Source organism: Pempheris klunzingeri, chromosome 13, assembly GCF_042242105.1.
Source record: "Pempheris klunzingeri isolate RE-2024b chromosome 13, fPemKlu1.hap1, whole genome shotgun sequence".
Taxonomy (NCBI): domain Eukaryota; kingdom Metazoa; phylum Chordata; class Actinopteri; order Acropomatiformes; family Pempheridae; genus Pempheris; species Pempheris klunzingeri.
The window spans coordinates 3,290,761-3,307,922 of record NC_092024.1 but is presented as its reverse complement, the minus strand read 5'-3'; the positions used below and the strand labels follow the sequence as shown (position 1 = coordinate 3,307,922).

The window sequence follows — 17,162 nt, the reverse complement described above, 5'->3', positions numbered from 1 at the left end:
CACAAACATGCACACTGTGTATAATGTTTGCACATCATTGCTGTCCACTGAAAACCATGTATCTCCAATTTATTGATGATTCTTAATTTATCATATTAACTGAAGGAATAAATGTCCCTCATGCTGGTGCTTCTTACAAAAAACATGAAAAACCCTATGTCTGAGAAAGGCATTACCACAGAGATGAAAGCAGGACTGTTTTGCTTAGTTTTGGAAAAGCTCGTTCTTTTGGAGATGCATGTTTTTCAGAGGAGAGCAACACCACGGTTACGTTTCAGCAAAATCTTAAAACCTCCCAGAGGTCTAAACGGCAAGTCAGTGGAGGACACACCTGCAGTAGTTACTGTCTTTTCAAAATAAAAGTAAAACAGTATTAAAAGCTTGGCCTGCTGGCCTAAAAGCAATCATGGCGGACATGTCATGTCGTGCTCATGAGCAACACTCCCTGTAAAGTGAGCTTGTCTCCTCCAATCAGCTGAGAGCTCCTCTATGCCAAAGCACAGCTCCCCAGAGCCTACTCCCAGGCAGGAAGAGGAAATAGTTAAGGCCAATAGAGGAAACGAGCGGTGAGATCAGTTTCACATAAGAGAGTGGATAGGAGGGTTTTACTACGGGAAGTAAATGTCACAGGGAATGACTTCCTTTTTTAAAGAGTAGCAGTCAGAGCCCTCTACATCTGTACTATACACCCAAACATTTATATTATACTTAAACACTGCAAGGATGTATTCTGTTACATGTAATTACTCTCTGAACATGAATGTAACGCAGTTTCTTGGTGAAAATTTAAATAGTGATATTCCTCCAGGGAGTCGCTGATCAAAGCCAGTACCATGTTCTCACAACATTATGAGTTTAAGTCTGGCAGCTGGCCAATGTTGCCTTTCACCTCCTTTCTCTCTGCCCCCTCAGTCTATCCTGTCACACTCCACTGTACACTACCCAATAAAGCAAACATGCCATAAAAAATAATCTCCAAATTCTTGGAATTACAGCGCTCTCATTTCCGCTTTTATGAGGTAGAAAGTATTAAACAGTAACAAAATAGTATGCACTTCATCTTTTGTACGTCAAGTGTAATATGGCTAGGAAGAGGAAGAAAGGGCACCGATTTTCTCCTTTTAAGCAATCTGTCTCACGATGTAATTGAAGCCAACAATCAGACCAAAAATATTAGGGCTATGATATTTATAGGGTCTGTTAAAAATATATTTCCAGAAAATGGGCCCATATTCTGTGGCTTTGAAATATAGTTTCTTCTCTAGAAATCTTTTTTTATTGCAATTTCAACAGTAGCGAGCCTTGTTTCAACAGCATTTGGTGGGAAGTGACATGTTAACATACTCATAATAAACTGACTAGTGTTTGAGGTCAAAAAGCCTTCTCAATCAATGAAGTCAAATTATATGTCACAATGTTTCTGAGAGTTATAACTCCCAGTTATCTATTTAAAAAATTCTGGTGTTTTCAGACACCCACAGTACTCAAAAACCACCAGCAATCCACCCACATTTAGTTTTTTTTCAAAGCCTACTCCTTCGCTGATGCCATATTATATATTTTTTATTTTTCGTATCAGCCCTGATGTCTTAGAAATGTCTTTTTAGCCTGTTCTGCTCCTTGCAATCAGATGAGGTCACAGCAGTGCAATAGACTCAAAGAAAGATGGCATTTTCACTTCGATTTGTTACAAAACTAGCTAATAGCGGTCGGTTGCAGGGCAAATTCTGTGTCAAAGGCAGCTGGAACGGTTCCATCAACTGGAGGATGTCCTCTGGCTAGGGTTAATGGGAGTGGAGTGGGGGAAAGGAACTGCGGAGAGCTCCGGAAGAACAAAATAAAGAACTTTTCAGCTTGGATTTCTCCGAGTAATGCAGGGTCAAAACACTGGGGTCAAAAGCACAATGACATCATAATCTGGCGTGCGCTCGCAATTGTGTGTATGTGTGTGCGTGTAATCCGCTCCGTGTGACTCACATCATGTCTCATTTCAGCCCAAAATCACAGACAAAGGTCACCATTTGACCTTTTCACAGCTCAGAATTGCCGCAGCACACTCGGCTGATTAGTGTACACACAGGCACACACAGACACAAAAATGGATACAAAGACGCACACTCACTCAGAACAGAAAAATGAAAGTAATACAGCTCTGAGCTGAAAGCACACCAAATCGTCTATTTGTAATCTTGGCCAGCTGCACTGTGTAAGTTCAGTTTCCAAACATGTTTACTCTTGGATCCAAAATCAAAGACAAGGACCTAGTTTCTTTGTTATTTAAATGCATTCTGGTATTTTCTGGTATTCTTTCCTTCTCTAAATTCCTCTCTCACTCAATCGATGGATAATTAACTTTGTCTTAATGCCACTGCACAGGCTTGTTTTTGTTATGTGTAAAATGTCACGTTTTTTAGTGATCAATATTGTGTATTGTTAGTAATTACTTGAACTGTTGAAATAAAACGAGTGCTTGGACCTGGGTTTTGTATTTGTTACACAACATGGACCAGGTGTGGCTGAGTGCAACAAAACAACTGCACCTCTGTCCCACAGAATCTAGTGAATTATCAACTGTGCATTCTCATTTATATATTGTGTCCATCTGTGCCCCGGTAAATTTGGCTTGGACTGCTAGTTGGGAAGATTGTTCTTTAACTGCACTTGTCCATTAATAGCTGGGTTTCTTGTTAAAGCACAGTTCCCATACTGAACCAAAAAATAAGACTGTAATGTAAATGTGAACGTGTGGGAGCTCGGGGCTTATTAGGTGGTGGAAAGAGTGGGTTCAGTTGGATCTATGGTTTGATGGCGAGCAGGCGAGAACCAGGAGGTGTCGACATATTGCCTGCTGTGTTGCCGGGACACAAAATGCTATATAGCTCTAACAGAAAGGAGAGATTCCTTAATTAAAGGTAAAGACAGCGGGATGCGATTTGGATGCAATGCCTGAGGAAGGTTTCGCGCCTTTTATGTAGCGTTATCCCTTATAGTCGCATGCATTCATAACAAGGAAAAACAAAAAAGAAATCAGCTCCCTGGTCACCACAGCAGTTGGCATGGCAACCAATATGGGACCTCTCAGCACAGGTGAAGCAGGTCTTTGGCCAATCAGAGTGGTTGGGCAGAACTACCTGGTGTATAAATGTCAGCGAGGGTCAATTGCCGCCACATCATCAGCGATGATGAAAACACACCATAACTGTCACAAAATGTCAACGTGGCCATAGATCTCAGTCGCTCCTAGTTAGAGTGAATAATGTTTGCTCAGTAGACTGAACTGGCTGTGTGTGTCAGCATGTTAAGTGAGGAAACAAGAGTAAGTGCTTTTTTCAGCGTGAGACAAAAGCCATGCTGGCTGAAATGTTCACTCAGTATGAAAATTATTATGCTAAGACCAACAATTTCCTTTTTTGACAACATGCTTTTGTGCTCACAATGGCTTTTTGCTTGGCTATTTCTCTTCTTGTGCTCACTATTCAGGGCTGTCTAAAGAAAGGTTTAACTACATCTCAGTAAATCACAGTATAACTACGCAGACAGACACAACTACACCACTGCCAAATGGCATCAACTAGTGCAGATGCTAAATAAGCCTATTCACATTAGTGGGCTAGTAATGGTTAATACAGTGTGCGAACCAAAGAAACTGGGATGCTTTTTAAGTGCTGTGATGTTCTTTGCATGAATGTGCATTTAAAAAAATACTTGGTACAATGGTTGGACGTGGAACACTTTTCTTTGACTGTCCTAATCTGTGCTGTGTTTCATGCATTTTAAAGTCACTGTGTTTTTTTGACACGTGGAGTACCCAGAACACAATGAACTAAAACAAAACAGGCAAACAAACGACTGAATCTGCTCTGATGTAGCCAACATTGTTGAATTAAAACATGCCTTTATCAGCCCTGATACTGCAGATACTGCATCTTGTCGAATGGCTCGAGGCATCCCCACTTCACTTGTCTGTCTTTTCCTGTTCTGCTTCATCCTGTCTTCTCCTTTCCCTCCCTGTTCTGTCTGATCTTGCCTTTCCTGTCCAGTTCTGTTGTAATCTCTCCCGCCTTGTACTGTTCTTTCTCCTGCTACGTTTTGTTCTGCTCTGTTCTGATCCAGGGCAGGGCTGTTAGCCAGAGTCACTCCATGCAGGCTGATAGATCCCTCTGGCTGCATAGTGGATGGGAAACACATGGGCAGCCTTCACTCAACTCAAAAACAACTGCTTGAACCCAGCATCCCAGTGGAAAACTTCTACAGAGCATCATGCAGAAACTTGGCAGGACAAGTCTGGATCCATAACTGTGGAACAGACCCTTTGTTGTACTGAGGATTGGGTTTGCACAGATGGGTTTGTGTGCATAGAAAATGTACAATATATGTTTCTGCATTATGACTGTCCAATCTGTCAACTTGTATTGCATTCAAATGTACTGGTTCTGGAGCGTGTGTGTGTGTGTGTGTGTGTGTGTGTGTGTTTGCTGAGAGAGGGAGAGAATATGAAGCTATATAGAAACACAGAGAGTGAGATTTACCAAAAATACCTCTCATGAATAATGGAATAGGGGAATAAAACCAGCATGGCCAGGCATGTTGGACCACCAACACACCACACTATCATTTACGCATAAACACACACACACACACACACACACACATATATACATACATACAATTTATCCCTAAAGATGATCTCTCCAATCTCAGCACTACTAAAATATTAAAATACAAACCATGGAAAAAGATTTGTTTGAAATCCCTTTCCTGCTGATATTTCAAATTTTATTCTCGATGTTACATGTGATAAGTGACATCTGCGTATCTGCAGATCTACGTGGAACTGATATTTATTTATTGGGTTATGTTAATCATTTCCAGGGGAGCACAGTGTTGCGGTGGTTAGAACTGTTGCCTCACAGCAAGAGGGTCCCAGGTTCAAATCCACTGGTTTGAACCTTGAATATTTCTATGTGAAGTTTGCGTGTTTTTCTCCATGTACTTCCTCCCGCCCTCCAAAGATACGCAGGTTAGGTTAACTGGTGACTCTAAATTGCCTGTCGGTGTGAGCGGTCGTCTGTCTATGTGTCAGACCTGCGACTGACTGGCAACCAGACCAAGGTGTACCCCGTCTCTCACCCAAAGTCAGCCGGGACCGGCTCCAGCCCAACCGCGACCCTTAAGGATAAGCGGTACAGACAATGGATGGATGGATGGATGGTAATCATTTCCAGTTTTGCTCACAGCACATGAAGGGGACTTTAGGTTTGGTTCAGACTGAACGTCTTGACCAAAGCTTCCACAAAGGAACCAGCCCTGTGTGTCTTGGCTTGAGCATCATGTGTTGTGTGTGAGTGTGTGTGTGTGCGTTGGTACCTGTTGTGGCAGTGGTCGAGGCTGCAGGTAGGGGCTCTGGGTCGGGCCTGGAGGGGTCTGCTGAGGGGGGCTGAAGTACGGAGGGGTTCCCTGCTGCCCCGACTGCTGCTGCTGCTGCTGCTGCTGCTGCTGCTGCTGCTGCTGCTGCTGGCTGTAACCCCCAATTCCCTGCTGGCCATATGGCGCCACATGCTGAAACGACCAATCACGCAAAGAGGGGAGATATTAAGGTCAGGGCTGAGGATGCAGCAAAACTTTCGCTTTGAATTTAAAGTAATGCAGAGAGGCTGTCAGGTGCAATTGGTAAGCTATAACCGATGCACTATTATAGTCGCATACTGTCAGAGCAGGAGAATCTTCTAACCTACAATCCCCTTGGAATGATTGGAAAACGATAACAAAAACATAGCGAGAGGGCCTACATAATCCAGCCTCTACCCTATTCCCACCTCATCTGGCTGTCCCTCAGCTAAAGTTCCTAATTTAGCTCAGACCAGGCTGATACCCGTCTCCCAGCAGTTGTCTGACTAATGAACTCACACTTCAGAACCCTTTAACATTATATCCTCTGACTTGCCAAATGCATCCTCCTCTCTACATTATCTCTGTCTCGGTCAGCTCACAGATGGGATGAGGTGTGTTGGATATTACTGCTGGCCCATCCCAGGCCGTAACCCTAATGAGGGACACATGGATGAGTCGGGGCATTCCAGAGCAGTGCAGTTAAAAAACTAACTCGCGAGGGTGAAGCCAAGCCAAGTGTCGATGCTGCATTACATGGTGGTTATGAGAGAGAATGTGAACAGGGAGTGCGTGTAACAAGCTGGCACCAATACAAATGTAGTCTAAATCCCTCCTTGTCGTTTGTTATGACTACAGACAGCGCCAGGTGCTCCTCACTCCTCTAAGAATTTCCTTTTCTCATTCACACGGACAAGAACGCACACACAAAAGCCAAGCACAGACTATTAAACAACATTTTACGACCGCTGGTGAAGCTATTTGACAGCACTTTTCATGTCATATTTTTTCCCCATCATGTCATGTTGCTTTTTTTATTCAGTGACAACCAAAAGTGCTGCCACAAGCTCATTAAACAAGCACACAGGCTGTAATTTGGGGCGCAAGCAAAACTCATAGTCCTCCCCCTGCTTTTGCCGTGAGTCCTAAACTTTGAAATGTCCCTTTAAATCTTCCCTGGCAGGCTTGGAAAAATAAAACTCTCTCTCCCCCTCAGAGTGATTTATATCTTAAATGATGGTATTATAGGGGACTCCGACGTGACGTTACTACTATACTACAGTCTTGTCAGATCAAAAGCAAGGAGCGCACATCAAGAGTGGTAGTTTTACAGTGTCTGTTATGAGTGAGAAAACCCAGTCATAAAAGCCCTGTTGAAACTGATGGCTGGCGTAAAATATAGTGAAATCTGATCTGGCTGCAGAGGGTGAGTGGAGATTAATACGTTTGAGATAGTTTTGGAGAGTAACTTCCTCTGAGTGGGTGTTAAAAAAGAAATCTTCTCTCGAAGCTGGCAGAAGCTTTTTGACTCTCTGAATAGAGATGATTGGACAATGTAGAATGCTTTTCTACTTCAATGGAAATTTGATTAGAAAGGACAGGTCTGTGTGTGTGTGGTGTGTGTGGTGTGCTCAGAGTGTGAGAGTGTCATTAGGCCGATGAGACAGACAGACAGGGTGAGATCAGTCTAGCTGGCAGAGAGGTTAATAGCATGGCCTTGCTCATGCCAACAGCACCACTGGATTCATTACTGCCAGCCAGGGCAAAACACACACACACACCCCTACACATACACACATCCCTACACACACTCACACACCTGTGCTTACAGACAGTACTCGCATACCGATGTTCGTTAAAGAAAGACAAAAAAATGCCTCTTTCTCTCACTTTCACATGCACACAAACACACACTAAAACACACACACACACACACTAAAACACACACACACCGATGTCATTAGATGTGGATCAAAGCCACTCTGATAAAACAGCAGCAACTCTATCCAGTGATCAGCGATGACAGGCTGGTGTAACACAGTGGGTCTCAACTGGAACACTACTGTTCTGGGATTGACGAGGATTAGGTCGCCATGGAGATCGAGACCAGACAACCGTGGGTGGGTTCCTTTCTTAGACAAATACAATGACGGGCAGACAGGCAGATATGGGCAGACAGTGACAGATAGACACAGGAATAGACAGATAGATGTAGACATGATGGCAAAAATGGTTTCTTCAGGTTTGTGCCTCCAAAAAACCCTCTTGGTGCTATAAGTAACTGAGTTACAAGGCATGAAAAGCTAATGAATAAATAATAAACTACGCTAGTCTCAGTTGTCTTTAAAATTGCCAGTTTGAGTTGCTGCAATTCTATATGTAAAAATACACCTGGGACACATCCTGCAAGTGTGCTGGAACAAGAAAGCGTGAGTACACCAATGTTACGCCTGCTGTCTCTCTATTCGTATATGAGGATAAAGTGTCCCGTGGCCGAGTACTGAGTGGATGAGTAAAAATAACTGGATAGAGCTTATTGTATGATGTTATTCTTATTTCCTGTATTGATGCAACATTCAAGAATTCTTGCATAAATTTTTTACTGCTGACATTGCAAAAGTACAGCCGTCATTAATAACATTAATGATGGCTGCATCTCGTTTAGTTTTGCCAGTTTCAGGGCCCTTACATTGTGCATGCTGGCTCACTAGCATGGCCGACTAGGACCTTAAATGGAACAGGGCCATTAATGTAATTAGTAATGTACCGCTTCTCCTGCTAAGACATAAAAAAAGGTCTTGTAGAACTGTCGAACAAGGTAGTGACCTGGCGACTTTTTCCAGCAATGAGCAACAATGTTTAATTCGTTCAATCCCGAACTGTGTGGTGACAGATCAGCGTGGTTGATAATGGTTTTTAAATGAACTTTTGTCTGATGATCACTTGTCTCTTGATTAGTTCTCCCCATTCATAGATAGCTCCCCTTTCTCCACTGCTATCCAGACGGCTGTGCGATACGGGCAAAATCTCACACCCCAATATGGGTCATTTCATATCCAGATAACGCTACATATCACGATATAGCACATTTTCTGTAAAGTCCATGTAAAGTCCAGGTTTTGAATAGTCCAGTTTGGAATTAGCCCTTTCTGTGGCACGTTCATTCTCCTCCTGTTTTTGTTGCATTCATGCAAAGGTCCTATCTGCATCTGTACAAAGCATGCAAAGGGACGAAGGTGATTTGAAATAAAAAAGCACAATAAGCTGTTATTTTTTTGTATCGCCACACGATATATGTCATCATACAGCAGAGCCCTCGCATTAAATACATGTGTAAATGTCCAGAAACACAGAAACCCTGTCTGAGCAGAAGAAGTGAGTCGTTCATGTGCCACAACATAAACCAGAGAATGCAACAGCAACTCCACTGGCACACGCTACATGAACAGGTTTTTTGGAACACATGGTGTGTAACAACACACAACACAGGGTAAAAAACATCACACAGACGCACAGAGATCCCACTGCCCATTGCAAACCTCAAACCTTAGTAAAGCTAAAGAAAATCTACACTGGACTCATAGACAGAAAACGTAACAGGCCATAATTGTGATATGTGGGTGAATCAGAGTGGGCTCATTCATTTGTTGAGACAAGTACTTTCAACAACATTATTCTTCCTGCAAGAACTATGGTGGAAGGTTTGAGGGGCAATGGTTTGTTGATTACCCATTCTCCATCAGCAGATGCATGCAGTAGTTCTGTCTGCATGGCAGGTCTCCTATGACATACCTATAACATTAGGAAGTAGTTGTCATGGCCTAAGGTGCTTACTGTGAACGCAGTCCTGAACTTTGCCCATTGTTGACATCTACCTTTCTCCTCATTTTCCTCTCTAGCTTTGCTCCACCTCTGGTTTAAGATGCCTCTTACTACTTCATAAAGGAAAACTTTTACAGGGGACCTTTAAAGAGCGTCCGTTCTCAGTGTATTCAAGAAGAGAGACTGACAAATATGCAAGCAGGTAGACAGGTAATCAGGTAAGCAAGCAGAAGAGACGGACATGGAGAAAAACAAAAGAAGAAACAGAAATACCGCCAGTCAGTCAGTCAAACAGGCATAGAGACAGTAAGCAGACTGGAGGTCTAACAAGTAGCAACCTGTCACAGTGGCTTTGGGAGGGAAGAAAGACTCATTCAAATGCAGCTTCTGTTTGATCGCTGGGGGCAACTGTATGAATGTACTGTACCTACTGAGTACACACCAGCGCACTGAAACCTGATCCTCTTTGACTGAGAATATGCTTAGTGATAAACAGACTTGCTGTGCAGTTGCTTACACCAATAAGAAAAACTGCTGGAAGTAGAAAATAAGACCATTTCCTGCCTTTTCCCTCCACTCAGGTGTGTGGAAGCAGACAAAATAACAGTGTGATTTATCCAGAGTGTCTTGGCAGGCACACGGTGTCAAATAAATGTCTGTAATGAAATGACAACAGATGTGAAGTGCTGTGGGGAGAAATGACGCAGAATAGACGTCCTGCGAAGCAAATAATTCACCATAAACTGCAGAAACAGTGTGATGAAAACAAAAGCCTTGGCAGCATATTAAGATACAAAGACACAAACACTCACACAAAAACTGAGAAGAATTCAATCAAAAATGATCAAAACAAGAGTCATATGAAAAGGCAGACAATATCTTCCTTCTTGACGAATGGAGGGAATAAAAAGCCATGCTAACCGTCATCCATCGCAGTGTTGTGTGTGCGAATATGCACGCGTATGTTCCTTAAATCAGCCATTTAAAAACCTTCCACGGAACAAGGCACTGCTTGTAATTCAATTGGGCCAATGAGCAATAGACAGGAATTTTCATAATTCTGTCGAAGTGCCGATACGGCTGGCTGGCAGCCGGGACCACAGGTCGCCCGTTTTGAGTGACAGATGGGCTCAGCCAACCAGAGTGCTAAGCAGAGCCACCACCCTGACTCCTAAAAACACACACACACACAGACACACTGAGAGGCATGACAGGCATCAACATTAGGACGCTGTCATGCTAGTTGGCCACCACACGCCACAGCAGTGCCAGCTTGAAATCCCAAAAAAAAAGAAAGGGAGAAAGGGTTACAAGTAATAAAGAGGCTGAGCTGACAAAGAGTATAAGGGAAGGAGCAACATAAAGCCTGATACAGTCATGTGAGGAGACACAGAGGCGGTGGCAAAGGAAGATGCTTACTGAGACAGAGATGGAGAGATAGGCAGAGGGGAGATAGAGGAAGGGTGTTACAGCCTGGGATACTTAAAGGGATGGATAAAGCGATGTTTCACATGATAAAGACAGAGAGAGACAGATAAAGACGGCGATGCAGACAGAGAGATATGTGGAGAGAGAGGGGCGACACAGACAAGTGTAAAAGAGAAGGAAGAGGAGGGAAAGAAGAAGAGCCTTAGAGGAGGGATGGGGATAATGATAAATAATGATAAAGATGAATGGAGAGAGGAAGAACACAGTAAAAAGCTTCAGTGGAGTTTCATATATCATTTGTCATATCTATTATTTGTCATATAGAAGACAAATAATAGACAGGGAGATACTAAAGATCCCACTGGCACCAGGAGCACCGGGTGAATGTAATCAATTAATTACCATTAACAAGCTGGGACAGAAGAGCAGCAGCAGTCCTGATGGCTGGTGAGGAGAAATGCTGCTCATGTTCCACAGAACACTGATTCTAAACAGATTTCAGCAGAGATGTGGCAAAAGTACACAAAGTGAGTATGCATGCTCAACATGTGGGACATGTCTATGTCTTTCTTGGACTCTTGTTCTAATCTCTTATTTCACTTGTGTGTTTTTCCTTTGCACACTCTGTATTAGCATTGCCGAGGGAACCTGAGAACAATAATTTCATCGCCAACGACTGCTTCACTGTAACTGTTGCGCATATGACAATAAAGAACTTGAGCACACAAAACATTTTTAGTTTTTCTTTCATTTTAGAGTGCGCTGGTGATGCACACTATTGTCTTGCAGTGCAGTACCAAAAGGAAAGGGAGGTCAAAGTTACAAAAACTGGAAACAGATCACAGAAGGCGGTGAGACAGCTCAAGAAAGATGTCAAGAAAACAGAAAAACTAAATATGAAACATTTGAAAGGCATTTGCTTTCATTTAGTCAAAGTCTGACTGATGTCCAACAATGCACATATTGTATTTTTTTTGTTGGTAAGAAACAGTGAAGTATATTGATTTAACCACTGCATCAAACAGTATACTATTAAGGATATAGTACACGTGGCTTTGGGACACAACAATTGTCTTACACTAGTCAGGTGTTACTGCACCCAGTGATTTCACTGACTGGCAAGTCTCCACCTAGAGAGAACGAGCTAATCAGTTGTGTTCTGTCTGTTCTGTGTCCTAATTTCATACTGCATACCAAAGGTATACAGTACAGGACCTCATGTGCTTTACACTCATTTTCATGTGTTAAGTGCTGTCCCTCCATGGCCCATGGCTTGACACCTCTGTTCTAAACAGATGGAAATCACCAAGCAGGCGGTTAATAATGATGCTAAAAAAATCCAACATGCAATGTTAGTAAAGCACACAGATGAAAAGAAATGATAAAATACACAGTTTGCACTATATTATATTTATATCAACAGAAGAAAGTGATGGATGCTGTTTTGCTACATTAGCATGCATTACACTAAAACCCCAACGTCATCGATTCAACTTGACATTTTTATATATGATCCCATCCAAGTTTCATTAGGTAACTTGCCACCAAGCTAAACATATCCTTTATTACTTGGACTTAATAATACAAGGATAGATATTAATCAAGAACTTGTTGTAGCACGTTAGGTGTGTTTGCCCCGATGGCAACCATTTTTCTTTGGTATTTTATTATGCAAATGGTAAATAACTCATCTTCAACAGCCCTCTCCCCATTTTTAAGTGCCACTAGATAACTTATACATGTAAGGTGCTATATAGGGGCACGAAGAGGCCGAGGTGTTTTTAATACACATCACGGCCTGCATATACAAACATAGAGCTGTGCCTACTGATAGACATCTGCTCTCTTAAAACAACATTCTTCTCACATGGGTTATTTGCAGAATCACTAGAAGGGTGGATGTGAATAGGCTAACTGAGACTACATTAGAATAATTACATTACAGAGTGCAATATGAAGCAGGTTTCTTTCACATTCAGACTCTCCAGCAGTTCAGTAGAAATCTAAAAGCTAACTTAAGGGCAGGTAATCAAAGGAAACTTCAGCAAGGGAGCGCAGCAGGGAAACAGTAAAGAGGAAATGGCAGTGTTGACAGATCTGTCAGTCAAAAGAATGAAAAAGTATACCAGCATCAAAATAACTCTGACAACAGTGACAGTCGCCTCATCTATTTTTCTGAAGCTTATTTGCAATATGTAGCCGAAGCATTTAAATTATCCGAATGCAACTTTTATCAGGTAACCTGCATCTTTCCTGTTCCTCGTTCTTTAAAGTTTTTTAGTGATTGTGAAAAAAACATGAATATTTTCCTTCATTCATCACTGAGTTCATTCATCAGCAACATAAAATGAATTCTTTTTTTCCTTAACCTTAATTATGAAAGGTAGACAAAGAAGCACATTTCTGACTGTGGTGATGTGTTTAGATAAAAATAAAGAACTGATCTACTTAAAAAGAATAGTGATAGTACATGCACCTTTAAAAAAAGTCATATTTGTCCTTTTTCCAATGATCTTAGATTCATCTTTTTATAAAAGATTAGTTAGTAAAAAACAAACTAGGAAAAAAATATAAAAATCCTTTTCTTTCTTGCTGTTTTCTCTTTAAAATGTTCATTAGTATTCTATGGATTGGGATACATACTCTGTCTCAATTCGTGTCAGGTGTTCCTCCCCTTTGACTGATTGTTGCAGCCTGTGGCTTTATTAGAAAGATGCTTTTGTTTCATATTGTGAATTTGATGCCAGGCGATAATCCATGACAAAACATCGCATCTCTTGTACGCTCAGGGCTGACACTGTGTGGGAATTCAACTTTTTCCTTTGTTTGACTTTGTGTCCCTGCACACCTGTCTACTTGGTGTGCATTAGACAACACTCAGTTTGTCACCGAATGAAGGAAAATTTGTCATAACACTACAAAAAGCTTTCTAATTTAGTGCATGTCAACATGTGCGAACCATTGGATCATTGCTAAGATCCCCGCACAGCGAGACAGCGAGTGTGTTGGTTCAGTCTGAAATCACAGGGTGCATGTGCTGTTGCTTAAGTCTGTCACTGGCAATATGAGTATCCACTCTTCCCCTTTTTTTTGTGACATACAAAGCTGACATCTAAAGAAACACATTAGTCCCTTCACATCTGAGCTGGCACAGCCAACGTGAGGTTATCATTACACTCAGGACCAAAACAAATCAACCAGCTTCTTCAGCTCCGTGTGGTGATAAGATCAGCCACTCATAGCCAATACCACGAGCACTCATCTCTTGTATACAGAATGAGATGGGGACACCGTCACTGGTTTGTGAATAGCAGGCGAAGGTGAGTTCCTTGATGAAATGTGAGATGAGGGAACGATCAGCACCAACAGGCTCATGATTAAACATGGGGGAAAGAAGAGGGGACGCATCACCGTACTCGTCATCGTCCTCGTATCTCTCTCTGCCAAGGTGATGGCGATCTCCGTCGCTCTATAGCTCTCTTTGATCTCTCTTTCTCTCGCTCCTCCCCCTCCTCATGCATCGGGAGGCCCTTGACACCTCAAGGAATGAGTTGCCCTTGGAGGAGTGAGAGAAAAGAGGAACCTGAATCTAGACGCTAGGCATCAAGCCGCCGCTAAATATAAAAAATACAGTGACACAGTCACACTCAAGCAACAAAGAAGAATTAGGCTGCAGAGCAATTAACTACGATTTCTTAGTGTGACTTTTTTGTTATAATATCAAAAATACTGATACTTTTTTCATGGTGAAGCAGGTTTTTTATTCCCAAATGAAAACATAGGCCTGTCTATTCAAAGATTGTGACTTATCGACCTGGAGATAATATCAACATCACACTGACGGCGAGTGAAAGCGAGCAGATAGTGTAGCTTTCAACAGACAGACACGCAGGCATGTTTTTCTATATTTTCATCTTGGATCCCTTTCTGAAAACTGCCAAATGTTGCTCTCTGCCCCCTGTCTGTCTTTCTTTATTTTTCCCTCTCTCTAATTCTCTGTTTCTGCTCACATCAATTGATGGCTGGCTGCGACTAGTGATGCCTGTGTTGTTCCAGGCAGAGCCGTAATGGAGACATTTGGAGAGGCAGAGCAGGGCAGGTTAATGCTCTCTGTAATGTGTGTGTGAACAGCGATTTATTTTTTTTTTTTTTTTTGTAAGAGCCTCTGGGCCCTGTGCCACCGGCTCCAAATGTTTTCCCCTACTAAACTCCTGACCCCAATCTGTGGCCAAGAAAGACAGAAGAGAGAGGGGAAATTGAGAAAGAGGGAGAGGGAGAAAAAAAGCAAATGTAATTCATGGGGAGGGAGGGGGGGGTGCTGGGTGTGTGTGTGTGTGTGTGTGTGTGTTTGGAGGGGGGGGGGCAAATATGGATGTGAATGAACGAGGTAGAGGGGAGGAAGGGAAAAGTCATAGCAGGTTTTCCCAAAGACGGAGTGTGAGAGAGACTCATAAACACATCGCTGATCACCTGAAATGTTTCTTAACACACTATTTCTCAATGTTTCGGCAACCTAATACTAGCTCTAACTCAAATTAAATTCCGTCTCGACAGATAGAAAAATAATCATCCTTAAATTACAAAGAGGAGAAGAAAGGAACGAGGGCCCGTGACAATGTAAACAACGCGATTCAGCAGAAAATAGCCCTAAAACGTCTTTCAGATCAATCATTTCGGCGCACAGTGGCTCGGCTCATTTTTCACCGCTCGCTGTGATGACAGGCTCGAACTTGTGTAGGAGTCATGTCAATTACATCTGAACAGGGAAGGGGGGTGGGGGGCGGGGGGCGTATTCTCGTTGAAACATGCTTGTTTGCCATTAGCAGTCGTCATCAGCACAGGAGATTGTAGTTGAATTTTAAACCTCCTGCTGCGAGGCTGTGTTTTGGGAATGCTGGCGCTCTGAGGTGCCGCTGCGTTCAGTGACAGTGACACAATGGGCTGTCGAGTTCCTTCGGGTCAGTGTGGACACTACGCGGTGCAAAAAGAGATGAATCAGCTGTGGCTGATGTGGGGATGACGAGGTCAAAGGGTTACGTGCTGGCAACCCAGTATGTTGCCCCTGACACCTTTGGACGTATCGGCACCTCGAGCACGACCACTTAACTTTGCCCTCTTTGCGTCAACACCTTGCTGAAATGAACCCGTGCTGAAATGATCGTGAGCAAACCTCTGTAACCTGCCAGCTGGTTCGCTGCTGTTTCGTGACCCCGAAGGCAGGAGGAAAACTAAAGAGCTTCCATATGAAAATCTGACAATTACATGTTAATGTTTGTTCAGTTGCCAGTTTATTATGTCCACCTGACTAAAACTAATACAACAGTAATAAATCCTACCTTCATGCAGCTTGTAATGTTCAGTTTTTGTTTTTCCAACTTTACCTTCCAGGAGTTTTTGGTTAAAACTAATCTACAAGTTACTGATTATTCTCTGTACCTGGCGTCATGGAATTTAAAACACTTTATTCAAATAACTACATTTTATTAAGAGACAGTGTTTAGCACTTATTTTAACATGTGTTGCAAAAGGGTGGGGGTCATCTTAAAATTCAGATTCACTTACTTTCAAGTTAACACAGTACGCTAGTCTTTCTTTGAGGTCCGATTCTATAGTCTATACAGCAGTCTTCATCTTCTCTTCTCATAACAATCTAACACCAAATGAATTGATGTGAGCAATACACAGAGGCTGAATCTAGGTAACACCTTGATCATGCCAATCTATACTTTCTCAGATCAGTTTTCAAATGTTGATGGCGTGTCACATCTCTTCACTTCTCATTCTACAAATGAAGCCCAAAACCCAGAGCAGACTTGACCTGCGTAAAAAATCTATCTCTAATCTGGAAGAAAACTGAGATGAATTCTCGGTGAGCCAATTAGAGCAGCGACTAATCCCCTCGTAACTCGTCAAAGACGTAAAGCATCCTTTTCTTTCCTCCCTCTTCCTCGCACCCTCCGTTTCGCTCCGCTTTCATCTCTCTGCTCTTTTATCTTATCAATAGGCACATATAGAGCACTGCAGACACAGAGCGCCGAGCCTGGATATTTCAAAAACACTCCGTTTGTGACGTTTTACACTGCTTGTCTGCATTCAACACTAAATTATATTAAATTCCAACACCACTTCACCTGCCTGAGTGAGAATGATGGAGTTCGCAGCTCATACAACTAATGCAACAGCAAGAAAAAAAACTGACAGCTGGGTTTGCAATGTAACTAATTGCTCGTATGAAAAGCCAAATCCACTGGTTCATCATACATATCACAGTTACTTTTCTATATCATGTCTATGCCCTGCTTGTTCTGAGTGGACAAAGAATGTGCTCATTCATGTCCGTTCTGTGTATTGCTGTCTCCCTTTGTGTTTGATGTAGCATTTACACACTTTACATTGATATAATTGATAGCATCACTTCAACTGGTCTGTGAAATGGGAGGGGTTTTTCCCACCCTTTCCAGTTAATGGCCACGTAGCATCATCTCCACGTGGCGTCCGATTGGCTGAGAGCCACTCCACAGCAG

General features: G+C 42.5%; 1 protein-coding gene across 1 annotated transcript in view; it reads right to left on the bottom strand.

The window, feature by feature from the left end:
* LOC139211642 (AT-rich interactive domain-containing protein 1B-like) overlaps nt 1–17,162 on the bottom strand; it is a 164,858-nt gene that overhangs the window by 116,784 nt on the left and 30,912 nt on the right. The window contains exon 3 of the mRNA XM_070841957.1: nt 5,368–5,559. Coding sequence (XP_070698058.1) covers nt 5,368–5,559 — 192 coding nt within the window. The remainder of the gene's footprint in view (nt 1–5,367; nt 5,560–17,162) is intronic.